This window comes from Schistocerca nitens, chromosome 3 (genome assembly GCF_023898315.1).
Source record: "Schistocerca nitens isolate TAMUIC-IGC-003100 chromosome 3, iqSchNite1.1, whole genome shotgun sequence".
Taxonomy (NCBI): Eukaryota; Metazoa; Arthropoda; class Insecta; order Orthoptera; family Acrididae; genus Schistocerca; species Schistocerca nitens.
This window is the reverse complement of record NC_064616.1, coordinates 279,187,458-279,204,662: the sequence shown is the minus strand read 5'-3', so window position 1 is coordinate 279,204,662 and position 17,205 is coordinate 279,187,458. Positions and strand designations below refer to the sequence as shown.

The window sequence follows — 17,205 nt, the reverse complement described above, 5'->3', positions numbered from 1 at the left end:
TAATGATTTTCACGAGATAAAGTCTATATTAGAAATTATCTTGATTTGCCTACAGGTGGGGACGTTTAATCTTCTCATACTTCTGCCGGATGCTCCTGATCATATAGATGAGCTTCTTGTGAAACTCCCAGGGGTGTCGTTCCAGCAGCTGCCACACTGGCTCACATACGCGGAGACGGAAGTTTCACTTCCTCAGTTTACAGCTCTATCAAGTGGACTTGATTTGACACCATTTATGAAGCAATTGGGTGTACGGAGTCTCTTCAATGCAAGCGCAGCAGAGTTAGGATTTGCTTCTGCAAGTGGTGCTCCTCCACTGTATGTGAAATCTATCACTCAAGATGCCTTTTTCTCCGCATCCTATGTTGCGGTTAATTCTGTTGGAGCTGTCTCATCGCACATGGGTAAGAATAAATCTGTATGTTTCTTGTGTTTATCTGAAAGTTCGTTATTCTGGAATATTAACATTTGAGTACATTTATTTATATATTTTTTGCCTTCATTGGACACCTCACTTAATTCGTAATAGGTTTATACAAAGACTTTCTATTGAATTACACAATTTAGTTAAATAAAACTTAAGTAAGACAATTCAATAATAGACTGGTTATTTACGTAAAGGGGTTTTTGCACTTGTCTGATCAATATTTTTTTCATTCTTTCAGATATTTTCTTTATTTCTTCGTCTGAGATCACTCATTTGAATATTAATGTGCTATCTCTAATATGAGTATTTTAATAGATGTGAACAAGTTTATGTCTTCAAATAGTTGTAACAGTTTGATAGACTTATTAATTTGTCTGTCATTTTCGAGATCACTGTGTGTATGAAATGTCACACTAACGAAAGTGAATCAGTCTTGCCACAAACTTTGTTTAACTAAAATATCTTTGTTGTGATACATTTGTTATCCACTGCAAATCACAACCGAACAGTCAACTTCCGACCTAATCTAGACTTCGGAATGCTCTACATTTCTTCTAAATCTACATAATACTCTAGTAGCCACCTTATGGTGTATGGGTGGAGGGTAACAGGTACCACTGGTAGTCTTTTCCTTTCCTCTTCCACTTGCAAATGGAGCAAGGGAACAGACTGTCTGTATGCCTCCTATGAGCTGTTTTCATAGCACTTGCACATGTTGATTGAATCTACCTGCAATAAATCTAACAGTGTGCTTCTGAGTAACCTCAAGGTCTTCTTTTAGTCTGACCTGGTGGGGATCCTAAACACTCAAGCAGTACTCAGGAATGGGTCGCACTAGTATTCTGTATATTGTCTCCTTTGTAGATAATCTAAACTCTGTAATTTTCTTATACTTTCATGGTGATTCGGTGTCATCTCGTGGAATCTGGTGTACTGCTGGTGGTCTGTGTCTTCCCAACACAATATTATGACGACGTATTTCGACGTCTTGATTAGGTATTTCCTGCAACTGATCAGCAAGCTGACTGTGTCCCATAGTTATACCTGGTCAGTGTTTTGGGTTCCCTGTGCCATCCACGCCCACTGTGGCCATTTCTGGTGCTATTTATATCTAGTCCATCTTCCGTCTGTGCCCGTTTCCGTTTTCCCCAGTGCCGGCCATGCCAAGGCATTCCATACTAGGTACATGCTCACCAGGCGCATTCCCAGCACTATCAATGTGCTTTAGACATTTCTCATTTCTTATGCTGTTGACGACCGCTCCAGCTTTCTGTCATGCCCCTGTCATGCTCCTGGTCTTGTGGGTTCGGTATGCTCCTACAAGGTGCACTTCCTGCTGAATCAGGCTGCTGTGAGAATTGCATATTCTGTCCGTGCATGCCACAGAAATATCCCGTAGTGGTGGCTGCCATTTAGAGTTCTGTACTGTGGCTGCTCGTAGGGTGTGTGGTGCTTGAGATTTTGGGTAGTTGATGTTGTTCCCTCTCTTGTTTGTGATCACTGCAGTTGTCTTCCGAGGAGGTAGTTTCCGACAGGTGCTCCATAAGAGATCTGATACTGTTAATTACGCCCCTGGTTGTCTGAGTGTTACCACAGAAGGGGACCTCTTTCCGTTGTTTTTTTAGTAATTCTAAAACCAGATTCCATGCCCTTCTGAATTAATATCCTTCTTGATCAGGTTCTCTCTTATCTCACCATTCGGGAAGCAGGACATCAGCTCAGTATGGTGTGGAATCTGGCTTTAGAATTACCAAATAAACAATGGAAAAAAGTTCCCTTCTCCAGTAACGAATCTCAGACAACCAGGGGTGTAATTAACAGGATTGAATCTCTTATGGAACACAAGATGGCAACTGTCTAATCGGGAGACAAATCTAATGCTCATCGAAAACAATAGAAGAGAGAACATCAACCACGCGAAACCTCGGGCACTATGCATCCTAGGAGCAGACACATTACAGAACTGCAGACGGCGGCCACCGCCACAAGAGATTACTGTGGCATGTGTGGACACAATATGCAATTGAGCAGGAAGCAAACCTTGTAGGGGCGTACCGAACCTGTAAGGCCAGGCAAATGACAGGGAACAATAGGAAGTCGGAGCAGTTTCCTAAAGCTTAAGAAACGTGTAAAGCATGTCGCTAGTGCTGGGAACGTGCCTGGCAGGCATGGACCTCATACAGAACGCCTTGGCATGGCCCCTACCGGAGAAAACAGAGGAAATGGGTGTGAACGGAACACTTAGAGATAAATAGAACCGCCAGAAACGGCCGCCGCAGGCACGGGCAGCGTAGGGAACACAAGACACTGTCCAGGCATTGGCAGTACACCTGATATCATGAGACGTGAATCTAAATTTCATAAAATTCTCCCAGTAAACTGAAGTCGACCATTTGCCTTCTGTACCACAAGGACAATTTATTTTGTGTTCTTGAAATAGCAGTGAAAGTACTCTTTCTCCTTGATTGGTAGGTCCGTAACAGATTAGAAGACTGATGCATCAGCATGTCAGAATTAAATAATTATATACATAGTTATTCACCTCATAGATCTGTCTTAAGCCACTCACAACAGAGTACATCATTGCAACCAGGGCACTGCTAGACTGACAAGGGACTGTTCCCAACTGTCAGTAAATGAAAATGATGAATGGTGAGTGTGTGCCAGCAGCAGTGAATTGCACCTGCGGATTTTGGTGTGTAGACCAGTGGTTAGCATGTAGACCAGTGGTTAGCAGATCACTAAGTTTTGGTTTTTGTGTGCAAATCCTTGGGTAAGGTAGCTTCCTAGTGTAATTTTCCCGCCATCAGGCTGTCGCGTCACGCCACTAAGTTTAAATCTTGTGCTGGCAGGTAACACATAGTTTACACCAGTGCATTCTAGTTTGCATACTTATCTTGTGCAGTAGCTTACTGGCAACCGCCATTTGAGATCTTGCATCGATTTTTACACACTATGATATGGCTAGGACCTGGGGACAAGACCTGCGACACCTTTGGTGCCTTTGCAATTTCCTCGTGTCTTGGATGTCGCTGCGTATTCTGATTTGATACATCTGTCTGGTCCATCATCACTTGAGAGTGGATGGCAGATAGTTTGTGTGTCACTGGGCAGGAGGCGTAGGAGGCAGCAGGTCACACAGCTGGCGTCCTACACCTTAGCAACAGGTACAAGATGTTTCCCTGTGTTGGTGATAACTCTGAGCCAGCACGGGATGCATCTCCAGTTGGGCCAGCAGCCAATTTCATTGCCTGGTCCAGACAAGTGCAGAGGGTTGGTATGCTTGTCATTGGGAGCTCCAGTGTTAGGTGGACGATGGACCCCTCAGGGAAATAGCAGGCAAGGCAGGAACGAATGCTGGCATGCACTTGATACTTTAGCCAAGAGGTCTCATCCATTATGTGGAAGAGGCCTGCCGGCAGCTATTAAGCGCACTGGGTGCAACCAGCTGCATTTACTGGCACATGTCAGCACGAATGACGCATGCCGCTTGGGTTCTGAGGGCATCCTCAGCTCCATTCATTGGATGACTGATTTACTGAAGGCAACTACCATTACACGCAAGGTGCAGGCTAAGTTGTCTATTTGTGGCATCAGTCATCTGGTTTGAGCAGAGTGGAAGGTCTAAACCAGAGGTTCAGATGACTCTGTGACACTATCGGGTGTGAATTTCTTGACTTCCACTATTGGGTACAGAATTGCTGGGTTCCCCTTAATAGGTCAGGCATGCACTAATTGTAGGAAGCGGCTACTAGGGTGGCAGAGTACATGTGGCATGCACATAGGGCTTTTTCAGGTTAGAGAAACCCTCCCTCGGGATCAAAGACAAATTGCCTGATTTAATTAGCCTCATTGTCCTCAGAGAACATTTGTTGTAGGAGATCAGAGGTAGAAAAGGTTAATATGATTTCAGTAAACTGCAGGAGTGTTCAAGGAAATGTCCCAGATTTAGTATTGCTTACTGAAGGTTATAAAGTGCAGTTGGTATTTGGAACAGAAAGTTGATTGAAACTGGACATTAATGACAATGAAATCCTAAGTTCAGATTGGAGTATTTATCATAATGACAGGTTAGTCACCAATTGTGGTGCCATGTTTGTAGCAGTAAGGAATTCGATAAAATGTGGTGAGGTTATCGTGGATTCAGACTGTGAAGTGGAATGATCATATAAAATTAATTGTTGGTAAGGCGAGTGCCAGGTTGAGATTCATTGGTAGAGTCCTTAGAAAATGTAGTCCATCAGCAAAGGAGGTGGCTTACAAAACACTCGTTCGACCTATACTAGAGTATTGCTCATCAGTGTGGGATCCGTACCAGGTCGGGTTGACAGAGGAGCTAGAGAACATCCAAAGAAGAGCAGCGCGTTTCGTCACAGTGTTATTTGGTAAGCGTGATAGTGTTAGGGATCTGTTTAGCAAACTCAAGTGGCAGACTCTGCAAGAGAGGCACTCTGCATCGCGGTGTGGCTTGCTGTCTAGGTTTCGAGAGGGTGCGTTTCTGGATGCTTCACCCTACTTATACCTTCCGAGGAGATCACGAATGTATAATTAGAGAGATTCGAGCGCGCACAGAGGCTTTCTGGAAGTCGTTCTTCCAGCAAACCATACGTGACTGGTACAGGAAAGGGAGGTAAAGACAGTGGCACGTAAAGTGCCCTCTGCCACACACCGTTGGGTGGCTTGCGGAGTATAAATGTAGATGTAGATGAAGTAATCTGGGTGAAGTTAAGTATCAAGGATCAGTCAAAAATGGTAATCGGATGCTTGTATAAACTGTCTGGGTCATTGGCTGTTGTGGTCGAGTGCTTCAGACAGAGCTTGCTGAATATCGTTAGTAATTTTCCAGATCATGCCATTGTACTAGGGGGTGTCTTCAACTTGCCAGGTGTAGATTTGGAGTGTCATGATATCAAAACTGGTGCCAGAGACAGGGATTCATGTGACATTGTTCTGGATGTCTTGTCCAAAAATTACTTTGAGCAGACAGTTAGAGAACCAGCTCATGAGGGTAACATCTTAGACCTGAACTTATGAAATTAGTTAACACAGAGGAAGGTATTGGTGATCATAAGGCTGTGATAGTATCTGTGACAACCAGTTTTACAAAGAATGCTAAAAACAGTAGGGAGATATTATTGCTTAGAAAGAGTGACAGGACACAAATTTCACAGCATCTGAGCAGTCAGCATCAAATATTCAGTGATGACGATGAAGATGTGGAAAACAAATGGAAAAAATTGGAAGGCATCGTGTGATATGCTATAAACAAGTATGTTCTGAGGGAGCTCTTAAGGGTTTGGAAAGACCCAACATAGTACAATAGCCATGTTAAATAACTGCTACATAAGCAAAGAGAACTTCACCTCACATTCAAGAGAAGTAAAACCCTAGCTGAACTACATGAAAATGAGCATAAAGAGAGCAGTGATAGAAGCGTTCAATGGCTTTCAAAGTAAAAGTATGTCAACCGATCTGAGTAAAAACCCTAAGGGGCTATGAAATCTTCATGGGTTATCGGCTGAGTGGCATCATTTTCTAGTCACAACATTTCAATGGATTGCATATCAATCATCTTCAGGCAAAGTGTCGGGATGCTGTCTGTCGTCGCGCTCCTTTGTAGCCACTGGACCGCTATAAGATTCCGGCCGCTGACCAATCCCATGCCGCGGAATCGCACCTGGCGCTTGGCACCACCAGTGTTTGGGGGGGGGGGGTTGCATGTGCGGGCGTGGATTCCCAGTGTCTGTTCATATGAGCGCTAGCCGCAGTCCCCTTCGGACCGGAGAGTTCTTGCTGAATTTTCCTAATTGCAGGCTCCCAAGCGATACTGAGATGGTAACCACTGTCTCGATTAATTAAATTTTCGTGCAGATGTTTGTCTACCATTTCTTTTATCATTGAATCCCAAAATCCGTTGGCCCTGCATAACTTCTTCGTTTCTTCAGATTTGAAGGTATGCTTTTCGTTGGTGCTATGTTCCGCCACCGCGGACTTATCAAACTGTCAAAGATGCACGTTTCTTATATGTTCCGTACGGCGCTGTGTAATGCAATGTTGCATCTGCCGTATGTACTGCATTCCACATTTGCATCCAATTCCATAAACACCTGGTGTCATTAGTCCTAGTGGGTCTTCGGTCGATTCAAGAATATCCTTGATTTTCTTTGCTGCGTGAAAGATTGTCTTCACTTGGTGCTTCTTGAGGATTCTTGCGATCTTCGCTGTTGGTGGTCCTGAATATGGTAGGAATGCACAACCCCTTGTGTTGTCCTCTTCTGGTCTCTCTCGTCCTCTCTTCATATTGTTCCTCAAAGCTCTTCCTATTAGTTTGCTGCTATAGCCGTTTCTTCTGAAGGTTTCATTTAGATGCTGTAATTCACTCGGTAAGCTCTTCTTGTCGCAAATGGACCTCTTCCTGTGTACCAAGGTGAAGTACAGAGCTGTGTCGCGCTGGATGGTGACAGCTCCTAGTGTTGATATATAGGTCCGTATGCGTTTCCTTCCTATGTACCGAATGACCCAGCATGCCTCCTGTGTTTCTAGTAACCAGGATGTCCAGGAAGGGTAGGCTTCCATTTTTCTCTATCTCCATGGTAAATGTGATATTTCCATGTATACTGCTGAGGTGCTGCAAGAACTCAAGTAGTTTATCTTTACCATGTGGCCATACCACAAAGGTGTCCTCCACATATCTGTAAAATGCTTTTGGTTTCAGTGGAGCCATGTCCAATGCTACCTCCTTGAAGTATTCCATGTATAAGTTATTTATGCTTGGTGCTAAGGTGGAACCCATAGCAACTCCATCTATTTGCTCGTAGAATTTCCCACCACATATGAAGTAGGTGGTGGTTAGTACATGCCAAAAGAGTTTGACTATGTCCTCATCGAAGTGTCCCTTGAGCAATGCTAGAGAATCTTTCAGTGTCACCCGTGTGAATAATGACGTCACATCGAAGCTGACTGACATTGGACACGGCTCCATTGAAAACTGAAAGCATTTTACATATATCTAGATGACACCTTTGTGGTATGGCCACATGGTAAAGATAAACTACTTGAGTTCCTGCAACACCTCAGTGGTATACAGGAAAACATAAAGTTTACCGTGGAGATAGAAAAAAAATGGAAGCCTACCCTTCCTGGACATTCTGGTTGCTAGAAATGCAGGAGGCACACTAGGACATTTGGTATATAGGAAGGAAACACACATGGACCTATATCCGAACGCGAGGAGCTGTCGCCATCCAGCACAGCACAGCTCTGTACTTAACACCTTGGTACACAGGGCGAGGTCCATTTGTGACAAGAAGTGCTTACCGAGTGAATTACAACATCTAAAGGAAACCTTCAGAAGAAACAGCTACTGCGAGAAACTAATAGGACGAGCTTTGAGGAACAATAAGGAGAGAGGACGAGAGAGACCAGAAGAGGACGACACAAGAGGTTGTGCGTTCCTGCTGTATTCGGGACCATCAACGGCGAAGATCGCAAGAATCCTTAAGAAGCACCAAGTGAAGACCATCTTTCACGCAGCAAAGAAAATCAAGGATATTCTTGGATCGACAAAAGACCCAACTAGGACTGATGACACCAGGTGTTTACAGAACTGGACGTGAATGTGGAATGCAATACATAGGGCAGATGCAATGTTGCGTTGCACAGTGCTGTACGGAACATATGAGAAACGTGTGTCTTGGACAGGTTGGCAAATCCGCAGTGGCGGAACACAGCATCAACAAAAAGCATATAGTTCGAATTTGAAGAGGTTATGTAGTGCCAGTGGATTTTGGGATTCGGTGATAAAAGAAGTGGTAGAGATTCATCTGCACGAAAATTTAATTAATCAAGACAGTGGGTACCATCTCAGTACAGCTTGGGATCCTGCAATTAGGAAAATTTGGCAAGAACATTCGGGTCCGAAGGGGGCTGCGGTCGGCACTGATATGAACAGACACTGGGAATTGACACCCGCACGTGCTTCCCCCCCCCCCCCCCCCCTACCACCACCACCACCACCACCACCACCACCACCACCACCACCACCACCACCACCACCCGTGGCCCCAAGTGCCCGGTGCAGTCCACTGGCACGTGATTGGTCGGCGGCCAGAATCTGATAACAGTCCAGAGGCTACAAAGTTGCGCGACAGACGGCATCCCGACACTTCGTCTGATGATGATGGATACGCAGTTCATTGAAACGTTGTAACTAGAAGACGACACCACTCGGCTGATAAACCATGAAGATTTCATAGCTGAAATACGCCGAGAAAGCCTGCAGTCACATATAACCCTAAGAGGTTTTGGTCATATGTAAAATCAGTAAGTGGGTCAAAATCATCTATTCATTCACTCAGTGACCATACTGGTACCAAAATGGAGGAGGGCTTAAAGAAGACTAAATAATGAATTCAGTCTTCCAAATTTGTTTCACCCTGGAAGATTGTAACATGGTCCCTCCTTTCAATTGTCATACAAACATCAAAATGGCAGATATTGAGATAGCCCATCATGGAATAGAAAAACAACCACAATCGTTTAGTAGTGGGATATCAAGGAGTAACTATCTGGAGTGACATTAACTGGCATGACCATATAAAACAAACAGTGGGAAGAGCGGATGAGATATACAGGTTGTTACAAAAAGGTACGGCCAAACTTTCAGGAAACATTCCTCACACGCAAATAAAGAAAAGATGTTATGTGGACATGTGTCTGGAAATGCTTAATTTCCCTGTTAGAGCTCATTTTAGTATCGTCAGTATATACTGTACTTCATCGATTCACTGCCAGTTGGCCCAATTGAAGGAAGGTGATGTTGACTTTGGTGCTTGCGTTGACATGAGACTCATTGCTCTACAGTACTAGCATCCAGCACATCAGTACGTAGCATCAACAGGTTAGTGTTCATCACGAACGTGGTTTTGCAGTCAGTGCAATGTTTACAAATGCGGAGTTGGCAGATGCCCATTTGATGTATGGATTAGCACAGGGCAATAGCCGTGGCGCGGTATGTTTGTATCGAGACAGATTTCCAGAACGAAGGTGTCCCGACAGGAAGACGTTCGAAGCAATTGATCGGCGTCTTAGGGAGCATGGAACATTCCAGCCTATGACTCGCGACTGGGGAAGACCTAGAACGACGAGGACACCTGCAATGGACGAGGCAATTCTTCGTGCAGTTGACGATAACCCTAATGTCAGCGTCAGAGAAGTTGCTGCTATACAAGGTAACGTTGACCACGTCACTGTATGGAGAGTACTACGGGAGAACCAGTTGTTTCCGTACCATGTACAGCGTGTGCAGGCACTATCAGCAGCTGATTGGCCTCCACGGGTACCCTTCTGCGAATGGTTCATCCAACAATGTGTCCATCCTCATTTCAGTACAAATGTTCTCTTTACGGATGAGGCTTCATTCCAATGTGATCAAATTGTAAATTTTCACAATCAACATGTGTGGGCTGACAAGAATCTGCACGCAATTGTGCAATCACGTCATCAACACAGATTTTCTGTGAACGTTTGGGCAGGCATTGTTGGTGATGTCTTGATTGGGCCCCATGTTTTTCCACCTACACTCAATGGAGCACGTTATCATGAGTTCATACAGGATACTCTACCTGTGCTGCTAGAACATGTGCCTTTACGGTTACGACACAACATGTGGTTCATACACGATGGAGCTCCTGCACATTTCAGTCGAAGTGTTCATACGCTTCTCAACAACACATTCGGTGACCGATGGATTGGTAGAGGCAGACCAATTCCGTGGCCTCCACACTCTCGTGACCTCAGCCCTCTTGACTTTCGTTTATGGGGGCATTTGAAAGCTCTTGTCTCCGCAAGCCCGGTACCAAATGTAGAGACTCTTCATGCTCGTATTGTGGACGGCTGTGATACAATCCGACATTCTCCAGGGCTGCATCAGCGCATCAGGGATTCCATGCGACGGAGGGTGGATGCATGTATCCTTGCCAACGGAGGACATTTTGAACATTTCCTGTAACAAAGTGTTTGAAGTCACGCTGGTACGTTCTGTTGCTGTGTGTTTCCATTCCATGATTAATGTGATTTGAGAATTAATGAAATGAGCTCTAACATGGAAAGTAAGCGTTTCACGACACATGTCCACATAACATATTTTCTTTGTTTGTTTTGAGGAATGTTTCCTGAAAGTTTGGCCGTACCTTTTTGTAACACCCTGTATATTTGGTTCCACTAAGATTATGTGAAAAAACTTGCTGCCCTTTTTGCAGTAATTTATCAAAGATAGCTTGAGCAATGAAGGGTACCTAGCAACTGGAAGAAAGCACAGGCATTCCCATTTTTAAGAAGGGCCATAGAACAGATGAACACAATTATACCCCTATATTGTTGACTTCAATGTGTTGTAGAATTATGGAACATGTTTTATGTTTAAGAATTATGACATTCTTGGGAAGGAAAATCTAAAAGTTAACGTGGATTCTGCAAACAGAGATCCTGTGAAACTCAGCTCACTCTGTTCCTCCACGAGATCCACCATTACATAGACAGTGGTAATCACATTGACGCTGTGTTCCTTGACTTCAGGAAGGCATTTGACAATGTCCCGCACTGCCATTTAGTGGAAAAAAATATGAGCTTATCATGTATCAGAGCTGATTTGTGACTGGATTCAAGACTTCCTTGCAGACAGAACTCAACATGTTGCTCCTAGCAGAACAAAATCAACAGATGTAAAGGTAATTTCTGGTGTATCACAAGGAAATGTGATAGGGACCATTACTGTTTACAATATATACAAAATCATCTAGTAGGAAGTGTTGGATGCTCCCGAATGCTGTTTCAGGTGATGAAGTTGCCTATATCAAAGCAGCAACACCAGAAGATAGTAAAGATTTCCAGAGTGACCTCCAGAGAATTGGTGAATGTTCCAGGCTCTGGCAGTTGTCCCTGAACGTAAATAAATGTAACATATTGCGCATACATAGGAAAAGAAATCCACTACTGCACAGCTACACTATTGCTGCTGGAAATGGTGTCTGCTGTAAAATATCAAGGAGTAACTATCTGGAGTGACCTTAAGTGGCATGACCATATAAAACAAACAGCGGGAAGAGCAGATGCCAGACTCAAATTCATTGGAAGAATATTAAGGAAATGCAACTCACCCAGGAAGAAAGTGGCTTACAAGGCACTTGTTCGACTGATTCTTGATTATTGTTAATTTATCTGAGATTCCTACCAAATAGGACTGATACAAGAGAGAAAGAAGATTCAATGAAAAGTGACACATTTCGTCACGGGATCATTTAGTCGGCATGAGAGCTTACGGAGATGGTCAACAAACTCCATATGCAAACATTACAAGAGAGGCGTTGTGCCTCTTTAAGAGATTTGGTTGGTTGTTTGGTTTGGAGAGGTAGCAACCAAACTACATGGTCATCAGTCCTACAGAGATTTGCTATTGAAATTTCAAGAGAGCACTTTCCAGGAAGAGTTCGGAGGGTCAGTGTGGAGGCTGGCCGTGTGGCATCGCACACTCTGCCTGTGAGTAGACATGTGGCTCGATCCTTCAGCAAGGTCCAAGCAGGCACACAGGGGGAGGGGTTTATTAGTGATTGGGAGCTCCAGTGTTAGGCGGGTGATGGAGCCCCTTAGGGAAATAGCAGAAAGGTCGGGGAAGAAGGCCAGTGTTCACTCTGTCTGCTTGCTGGGGGGGGGTTTCATCCGAGATGTGGAGGAGGCCCTGCTGGCGGTGATAGAGAGCACTGGGTACACCCGACTGCAAATTGTTGCTCATGTTGGCACCAATGACTCCTGCCGTCTGGGTTCAGAGGTAATCTTCAGTTCATACAGGCAGTTGGCGGAGTTGAAGGCGGAAAGCCTCACTCGTGGGGTGGAATCTGAGGTAACTATTTGTAGTATTGTTCCCAGAACCGATCGCAGTCATATGGTTTGGAGCCGAGTGGAAGGCTTAAACCAGAGGCTCAGACGATTCTATGGAGATCTGGGGTGCAAATTTCTCGACCTCCGCTATCGGGTTGAGAAATGTAGGGTCCCCCTGAAGAAGTCAGGCGTGCAGTACACGCAGGAAGCGGCTACAAGGGTAGCGGAGTGGAGTATGTGTGGAGTTCACATGTGGGTTTTTTAGGTTGGAGAATTCCCTCCCTAGGCCTGACAAGAAGCCTCCCAAGACGTGACAAGGTAGTAGTAGGCAAAACGCAACAGGGAATAACAATATTAATGTGGTAATAGTAAACTGCAGGAGCGTCTATAGAAAGTTCCCAGAGCTGCTCTCATTAATAAACTGTCACAATGCCCACATAGTACTAGGGACAGAAAATTGGCTGAAACTAGATGTAATTAGTAATGAAGTTCTAAACTCAAATTGGAATGTATACCGCAGAGACAGGCTGGACAGTGAAGGGGGAGGCGTGTTTATAGCGATAAGAAGTGCCATAGTATTGAAGGAAATTGACGGAGATCCGAAATGTGAAATAATTTGGGTGAATGTCGTGGTTAAAGAACGGTCAAACGTGGTAATTGGATGTCTCTCTTTGCCCCCTGGCTCAGCAGCTGTTGTGGCGAGCACCTGAAGGAAAATTTGGAAAATATTTCGAGTAGATTTCCTGACCATGTTGTAGTTCTGGGTGGAGATTTCAATTTGCTGGATATAGACTGGGAGACTCAAACGTTCCTAACAGGTGGCAGGGACAGAGAATCCAGTGAAATTTTTTTAACTGCTTTATCTGAAAACTACCTGGAGCAGTTAAACTGGGGACCGACACGTGGCGATAACATATTAGACCTTCTGGTGACAAACAGACCCGAACTATTTGAAACAGTTAACGCAGAACAGGGAATCAGTGATCATAAACCGGTTACTGCATCGAGGATTTCAGCCGTAAATAGAAATATTAAAAAAAGGTAGGAAGATTTTTCTGTTTAGCAAAAGTGACAAAAAGCAGATTTCAGAGTACTTGACGGCTCAACACAAAAGTTTTGTCTCAAGTACAGATAGTGTTGAGGATCAGTGGACAAAGTTCAAAACAATTGTACAATATGCATTAGATGAGTATGTGCCAAGCAAGATCATAAGAGATGGAAAAGAGCCACTGTGGTACACCAACAGAGTTAAAAAACTGCTACGGAAGCAGAGGGAACTTCACAGCAAACATAAACATAGCCAAAGCCTTGCAGACAAACAAAAATTACACGAAGCGAAATGTAGTGTGAGGAGGGCTATGCAAGAGGCGTTCAATGAATTCGAAAGGAAAGTTTTATGTACTGACTTGGCAGAAAATCCTAAGAAATTTTGGTCTTATGTCAAAGCGGTAGGTGGATAAAAACAAAATGTCTAGACACTGTGTGACCAAAATGGTACTGAAACAGAGGATGACAGACTAAAGGCCGAAATACTAAATGTCTTTTTCCAAAGTTGTTTCACAGAGGAAGACTGCACTGTATTCCCCTCTCTAGATTGTCGCACAGATGACAAAATGGTAGATATTGAAATAGATGACAGAGGGATAGAAAAACAATTAAAATCGCTCAAAAGAAGAAAGGCCGTTGGACCTGATGGGACACCAGGTCGATTTTACACAGAGTATGCGAAGGAACCTTGCCCCCCTTCTTGCAGCGGTGTACCATAGGTCTCTAGAATAGCGTAGCGTTCCGAAAGATTGGAAAAGGGCACAGGTCGTCCCCGTTTTCAAGAAGGGACGTCGAATAGATGTGCAGGACTATAGACCTATATCTCTAACGTCGATCAGTTGTAGAATTTTAGAATATGTATTATGTTAAAGTATAATGACTTTTCTGGAGACTAGAAATCTACTCCGTAGGAATCGGCATGGGTTTTGAAAAAGACGATCGTGTGAAACCCAGCTGGCGCTATTCGTCCAAGAGACTCACAGGGCCATAGACACGGGTTCTCAAGTAGATGCCGTGTTTCTTGACTTCCGCAAGGCATTTGACAGTTCCCCACAGTCGTTCAATGAACAAAGTAAGAGTGTATGGACAATCAGACCAATTGTGTGATTGGATTGAAGAGTTACTAGATAACAGAATGCAGCATGTCATTCTCAGTGGAGAGAATTCTTCAGAAGTAAGAGTGATTTCAGGTGTGCCGCAGGGGAGTGTCGTAGGACCGTTGCTGTTCACATTATATATATAAATGTCCTTGTGAATAAAATTGAAAGTTCACTGAGGCTTTTTGCGGATGATGCTGTAGTATATCGAGAGATTGTAACAATAGGAAATTGCACTGAAATGCAGGAGGATCTGCAACGAATTGACGCATGGTGCAGGGAATGGCAATTGAATCTCGATGTAAGACAAGTGTAATGTAGTGTAATGTGCTGCGAATACGTAGAAAGATAGATCCTTTATCATATAGCTACAATATAGCAGGTCAACAACTGGAAGAAGTTAATGCCATAAATTATCTGGGAGTAGGCATTAGGAATGATTTAAAATGGAATGACCATATAAAATTAATCATCAGTAAAGCAGATTCCAGACTGAGATTCATTGGAAGAATCCTAAGGAAATGCAGTCCGAAAACAAAGGAAGTAGGTTAAAGTACACTTGTACGCCCACTGCTTGAATGCTGCTCACTGGTGTGGGAACCGTACCAGATAGGGTTGATAGAAGAGATAGAGAAGATCCAACGAAGAGCAGCACGCTTCATTACAGCATCGTTTAGCAAGCGCGAAAGCATTACGGAGAAGATAGATAAACTCCAGTGGAAGACTTTGCAGGAGAGATGCTCAGTAGCTTGGTATGAGCTTTTGTTAAAGTTTCGAGAACATACCTTCACTGAGGAGTCAAGCAGTATATTGCTCTTTCCTACGTTTATCTCGCAAAGAGACAATGTGGATAAAATCAGAGAGATTTGAGCCCACACAGACGCATACAGACAATCTTTCTTTCCACAAACAATACGAGTCTGGAATGGAAGGAAGAACCGATAGAGGTATTCAAAGTACCCTCCGCCACACACCGTCAGGTGGCTTGTGGAGTATGGATGTAGATGTAGACAACATATTACTTCCCCCTACATATATCTTGCATTTCTTAATGAACATGAGGAAAAAATTTGAGAAATTAGTGGCAATACAGACCCATATTGACAATCATTCTTCCTGTGCACTGTTCGGGAGTGGAACAGAGTTGAAAGTATCAGATAATAGTACCGATAGTACCCTCCAACACACACCATTAAGTAGCTTCTGGAGTATGATGTAGAAGTAGGGGTCAAAATAATGCAGTACGTATTTTTTGTTTGTGCCCAGTTTCACTTTTAAGGTGTAATAAACAGCCTGAAAGGTAATTTGACGTATTAGGTTTGGAGGGAATACTTTGAAATAGTGCTATATAAAAAATGTTTTTCATATATAAGTTGATACATAATTAATGTTCTTGAAACATGTATAATCGAATATTGTAATATTCTGAAATTTTGCTTAATACCCCACCACTACTAATTAATTTTGCAAAATGAAAACTTTTGTTACAACATAAATTAAAGCCACTTTCAAGCTCCATACACCCATGTGTAATAAAGATGGATCTTTAAAATACCATTTTTTGGGAAGTAAGCTTTACACAATGTGCTGTCAGAGTATTTTCAACATAACTAATTATAATGCCTAAGCATTTATTGTCAGCCATTTATTTTAGTTATATTTGCTTCATGTTTTAAGTTGTTATTTTACACTCATTTTTTTACATACATGTATTTTGTTAATTGAAGATAGTAAATACTCATTATTATGATAAATTATTACAATACTAATAATGTGTAAATAGTTGTCTAAAACATTTTTTTATGCCATGCACATAAACTGAATGAAAATTCTTCACAGAATATACATGACGGAGAGGAATACAAAACAAAATTCAGCAGGATGTTAAATTGTTGCGGGTGACCCTCTAAATTTCCTAATTTGTATCTTGCACATTTCAGTACATTGGAAAATCTTTGCAAAGGGAATTAATTACGTACTAGTAACTGCAGCTCGATTATATTGTTTCTCAAGTGGAGACTGACATCATAATCATTCAACAGAAATAAATCTAAAAATCTTTCCATGAAGTTTTTCCAACATCAAAAGCCATATTCATCTCACAGTCGTACCTATGCCATTGAGCCATTTGGGTTCACCATATGAACAAGTGCCTCATCCTTGGGTACAGTGCTCTATAGGGTTCTTTCACATTGATGGCCGCAAGAATCTGACCGTAATAAGTAGCTTTTCTCCCTCACTGGGAAAGAAAACATCTTTCAAATCTCTCTTGATCTGGTCACATGTTTGTTTACCAGAGTTCGATCCTGTCACAAGACCATTTGGGGCTTAAAAAAAAAAGATTCTCTAATTCTTGTCCCAACCTCACCATTAGTTTCTTCTAAAACTATGAAAAAGCGGTTGGTCGGTATGAAAAAGCATTTTGACCATCATACCCAAGGACAAGGAACTTGTTCATCTTGCTATCTCAAAGGGCTTGATGGGATAGGTACAGTCGTGAGATTTGTACAGTTCAATGTTGGAAGAACTTTGTGAGAAGATTTTCAGATGTACAAGGGTTGACTGAAAAGTAATGCCTCCATCCTCGTAACTCTTAAACAGTTAGCAGCATTGGTATGCAGTAGGTACTGGCTTGTTCCGTAGCCTCTTCTATGCAGCTCCAGTTGAACAGTTGTGTTGTTACAGTGTAGAGTATGGACCCCTGCGCAGACGGTTGGTCAGTGCGATTTAAGCAATGTGCAATCATTGAATTCTTGACAG

At 43.1% G+C, this 17,205-nt stretch overlaps 1 protein-coding gene across 1 annotated transcript in view; it reads left to right on the top strand.

The window, feature by feature from the left end:
• The window catches only part of LOC126249574 (intracellular coagulation inhibitor 3-like), a 200,968-nt gene that overhangs the window by 164,941 nt on the left and 18,822 nt on the right, over window positions 1-17,205 (top strand). Inside the window, exon 6 of the mRNA XM_049951239.1 lies at window positions 56-404. Within this exon, the coding sequence (XP_049807196.1) occupies window positions 56-404 (349 nt within the window). The remainder of the gene's footprint in view (window positions 1-55; window positions 405-17,205) is intronic.